Source organism: Pelmatolapia mariae, linkage group LG23 (assembly GCF_036321145.2).
Source record: "Pelmatolapia mariae isolate MD_Pm_ZW linkage group LG23, Pm_UMD_F_2, whole genome shotgun sequence".
In the NCBI taxonomy this organism is placed as follows: domain Eukaryota; kingdom Metazoa; phylum Chordata; class Actinopteri; order Cichliformes; family Cichlidae; genus Pelmatolapia; species Pelmatolapia mariae.
Window position 1 is genome coordinate 33,558,604 of NC_086246.1, and position 4,766 is coordinate 33,563,369.

A 4,766-nucleotide genomic window follows, 5' to 3' on the forward strand; every position below is an offset into this window, starting at 1 on the left:
TTTGTTGGAGGCTTTGACCACTGGCAGCAGCCTCAGAAGAGCCTCCTCTGAAGCAGAGTATTTCTTCAGGTCAAACACATCCAGATCTTTTTCTAATGACAGTAAGATGAAGACCAGAGCTGACCACTGAGCAGGAGACAGTTTACCAGTGGAGAGACTTCCTGAAGTCAGGCACTGTTGGATCTCCTCCACTAGAGAAAGATCGTTCAGTTCATTCAGACAGTGGAACAGATTGATGCTTTTCTCTGCAGACAAATTCTCACTGAGCTTCTCCTTTATGTACTGGAATGTTTCCTAATTGGTCTGTGAGCTACCTGTCTGTTTCAGCAGACCTCGTAGGAGAGTCTGATTGGTCTGCAGTGAAAGACCCAGGAGGAAGCGCAGGAACAAGTCCAGGTGTCCATTTGGACTCTGTAAGGCCTTGTCCACAGCACTCTGGTGGACATGCTGTAGTTTTGGTGCATTAAAAATTTTTGACCACCAGGAGGCTGTCTGTTGTTCTTCCAGCAGATTGACTGCAGAGTTGATGAAGTTTAGGTGGACATGAAGAGCAGCCAGAAACTCCTGAACACTCAGATGATGAAGCAGAACACCCTGTCCTGGTACAGTCCACTCTCCTCTTTAAAGATCTGTGTGAACACTCCTGAGTACACTGAGGCTGCTCTGATATCGATGCCACACTCTGTCAGGTCTGATTCATAGAAGATCAAGTTTTCTTTCTGCAACTGATCAAAAGCCAGTTTTCCCAGAGACTCAATCATCTTCCTGCTCTCTGGATCTGGACTCCAGTGTGGATCTGTCTCAGCTCCTCCATCATACTTGACCTTCTTCACTTTGGCCTGAACCACCAGGAAGTGGATGTACATCTCAGTCAGGGTCTTGGGTAGTTGTCTTCCCTCTCTGGTTTGCAGCACATCCTCCAGAACTGTAGCAGTGATCCAGCAGAAGACTGGGATGTGGCACATGATGTGGAGGCTTCGTGATGTCTTGATGTGGGAGATGATCCTGTTGGCCTGTTCCTCATCTTTGAATCTCTTCCTGAAGTACTCCTCCTTCTGTGGGTCAGTAAATCCTCTGATCTCTGTCGCCATGCCAACACAGTGTGGAGGGATCTGACTGGCTGCTGCAGGTCGTGTGGTTATCCAGAGGCGAGCAGAGGGAAGCAGTTTCCCCCTGATGAGGTTTATCAGCAGCACGTCCACTGAGGTGGACTTGCAAGGGTCAGCTAGGATTTTAGTTTTGTGGAAGTCCAGAGGAAGTCGACACTCATCCAGACCATCAAAGATGAACACAACCTGGAAGTCTTCAAAGCTGCAGATTCCTGCTTCTTTGGTTTCAGTAAAGAAGAGATGAACAAGTTCCACCAAGCTGAACTTTTCCTCTTCCAACATATTCAGCTCTCTGAAAGTAAATGGAAATATGAACTGGATGTCCTGGTTGGCTTTGCCTTCAGCCCAGTCAAGAGTGAACTTTTGTGTTAAGACTGTTTTCCCAATGCCAGCCACTCCCTTTGTCAGCACTGTTCTGATTGGTTTATCTCTTCCAGGTGAGTCTTTAAAGATGTCTTCTTGTCTGATTGTTTTTTCTGGTCTGTCTGGTTTCCTGGATACTGTTTCAATTTGTCTGACCTCATGTTCATCATTGACCTCTGCAGTCCCTCCCTCTGTGATGTAGAGCTCTGTGTAGATCTGATTCAGAAGGGTTGGGTTCCCTGCTTTAGCGATCCCCTCAAACACACACTGGAACTTCCTCCTCAGGTCAGACTTGAATTTAGGCTGACAATCCTGAAGAACATCTGAATTTAAAAAAAGAAAAGAAAGAAAAAACAGAAAAAAAAAACCCAAAAGAAAAAACTTTGTTACCAAAAAGTACAATGTTTAAGTGTTATAATGTACCCCTACCGCTATGTTCACCATTTAAAAGAAGCACCTGACAGACATTCAGTATTCAAATATAATTCCTGCTGTAAATTAGAAAGGAGACAGATAATGTTAACCGTTTCTGGCCACAAAAATAAATGCTTTACATTATTCTATATAAATATGGCATTTTGTTTTCTTTTTTTCCTGAAGCACTCAAGTCAAATGACTATGGCTTTTCTTTCTTTTCCTCCCCTTTTTCTTACAATGAATTCTGAAGTTTTACACTTTTACATCGCAACAAACTGGTGGTGACCATTCTTATAGAGATACATGACCTCACCTTGCTGAGCAGATGGATCAGAGTTTAAACGCAGCTGAGAAAAAAGAGAGAGATCTATACTCTGAAGATGTCTGATCATTATTCTGCAGGCTTTGTCCCCTTTCTTCCTCACTGAGTTGATGGAGCAGCGTGCCTTGTCTGCTCTGACTGGGTTCCTCTCCAGTATCGATTCTTTCTCCAGTTCATTTAAAACACCGTCAATTACAAGAGCTTCAAGGAGCTGTGTGAGGATTTCTGTTGACACCCTCCAAACAAAGGCTGGCCGGACGCTGGCAAGCTCCTCCTCTACAGGAAGAATAAAGAGACATAAACATGCATCTCAATCTCAATCATGTGAAAAATACTCTAAATCTGTTGAATTAAAACTTCATCATCTCATATTCAAATACTGAATTTAGGGTGTGTGGGTTCAAGTCCAGTTGCTTTTTCTGCCAAGCTCCTTAGATTGGCAGTTCTCATGTTATAAAAATGTGCCAAAAAAGATTAAGACATGTTTCGAAACATTTGACTTTGATGTACTTATAACGATAGAAACTGTTTGTTTTAAAGGCAAGCATATACATAATGATGAGTAAATGTTCTGACATTTTTTTCTAACAAATGTCAGAATATCTTTCTAAAAAAAACGTTACAAAAAGGGAATCTACCTCATGTACATCCATACATCTCATCAGACAAACCATAGATTTCCTACCTGCTGATGCTTTGGTTGGTGGTTGTTCTACAGGTTCTTCCATGATCTTTCTATAAAAACACAAGAAGATGATTTTACCAGAAGAAACTGTGAACACAGTTATGTATCACATCACATTAATTTCTTTATGTTAAGGTTTTAGTGTCTCTGCCACATACATCCAACACTGATCTGTTTGGAATAAAACATCAATGACATGTGAATGTGCTGGTAACCCTGTGATAATAAGGTAATAACGGTTTATGTTTATACTTTTTTCAGTTATAAGTTCAGTATAATGATAAAATAATCTGACCTTATAAACCACAAATTCTGCTTATGGGAAACACTACTCATCACTCTCCACGGACTTCATCAGCAAGGTCCACATTTTAAACTATCAGCTCACATTTCACAACTGAGGCAGTAGCCACCATCAGAAAGTGTCTACAGAGAGACAGCTCCTTACACGGAAGACTCAGCTTCACCCCTGTTTAGATTTGCACCCTGTTAGACCTCTTCCTTACCACCACAAACACAACAAACATTTCCACAGGCGAAAGTAACGAGGCGTCCCCTACTGCAGCCAACCTTCAGGAGGAAGAGGAAATTAAAGCTGTAGGCTCTTTCAAAGACACAGCATATATCCACTGGTTTAGACATGTAGATGACACCTGGTTTAAAATCAAAACTGAAGAAGCAGAGGCTTTAACCAAGCACATCAACACACTGGATGGAAACATCAAGCTCACCAGGGAGGACACCAGAGACAACAGGTTAATATTCCTGTACTGTGCTGTGCTCATTCTGGAGGATTGAAGCCCAAATGTTAAAGAAAACAACACACACAGACCAGTAGCTACTCTTTGACCCCCACCACCCACTGGCATAAAGATAAGATTAAGACAGCACTTAAAATATGTGGTTATCTAAACTGGGCCATCATTAAGTCAGCAGATACATGGAAAAGCACCACAGATATTCTTTGCATATAAGATGATTTCAGTTTATCCAAGGACTATTAGTGAAAGGTAAGGTAACTTTTTTAATAAATCCCAAAGTCTGCGCTTGAATCATACATTGATTATGTGATTTTTAATCGACAGTGGTGATGTACTAAAACTACAAAAACTGTTTATTTCCCAATCATCATCTTCAACTTATTAATCAACTCAGATGGACTTTTAACTGATTTAAATTAAAACTGTGCTCCTCCTTTATTGACAGAAACCAACCTGAAAGTGAACCCTACTGTGAGTCCTAAAGGGTAACCGGTCTTAAAGGATCTCAGTAATTTTAAAGCCCAGCAGGCGTCTGCTGCAGAGATGTGAGCTGTTAGTATCGTGAACTCTTTAAGGGCTGATTTAACTGCATTCCCTCAATCCCATTTAAACTGTCTCTTAAAAACAAGCCTTTGGTTTCTGAACAACGGAAAAATCAACTTCATTTATGTAAATTACAATTTTTTTAAAAAGCCATCCATAAAGCTAGCTGAGGTGGTTCTGAGAGTTGTTGACATATCACCTGAGTACCTACGGTCACATAGGTGAAGGTGTTGTTGCACCCGTGACTCTCTCTCTGACAGCCTACTATCCAAAATGGTCCAAAAAACCCTCATTAACAAATTTTATAGCCTATTTTTGGCAGCAAACATGACAAAGCTGTCAGGAGGATTAATTGTTTTTACTGTTTTTACTGTGCACCTGGCCTTGCACCAGGTGTACCAATATGTACACTGACATACTGATTGGAGTAAAAGTCTGACAAACACATTTTGTCACGGCGAGTGGGATGAGCCGTGTGGGGAAAAATAAAGGAGGATCCAAATGCAGACACTCGCTGATATGTGAAGGTGGTTTACTGAAAATATAAAGCACATGGTGAACATTGA

General features: G+C 41.3%; 1 protein-coding gene across 1 annotated transcript; it reads right to left on the bottom strand.

Annotated features, from left to right (window-relative positions):
* On the bottom strand, positions 1-2,939 carry LOC135932299 (protein NLRC3-like). Its single transcript, XM_065469704.1, has 4 exons — positions 2,897-2,939; positions 2,315-2,487; positions 2,203-2,206; positions 1-1,795 (listed from the first exon to the last, which is right to left on the bottom strand). Exons 1-4 carry the CDS (start codon positions 2,937-2,939, stop codon positions 573-575), a joined length of 1,443 nt encoding a protein of 480 aa, XP_065325776.1. The 3' UTR covers positions 1-572.
* Positions 2,940-4,766: the final 1,827 nt, after the last annotated feature.

Coding starts and splice junctions, on each gene's coding strand:
- LOC135932299 (XM_065469704.1), bottom strand. CDS start 2,939: ATGGAAGAACCTGTAGAACAACCACCAACCAAAGCATCAGCAG. Junction 2,488..2,896: donor ACCAACCAAAGCATCAGCAG/GTAGGAAATCTA, acceptor TTCTTCCTGTAG/AGGAGGAGCTTGCCAGCGTC.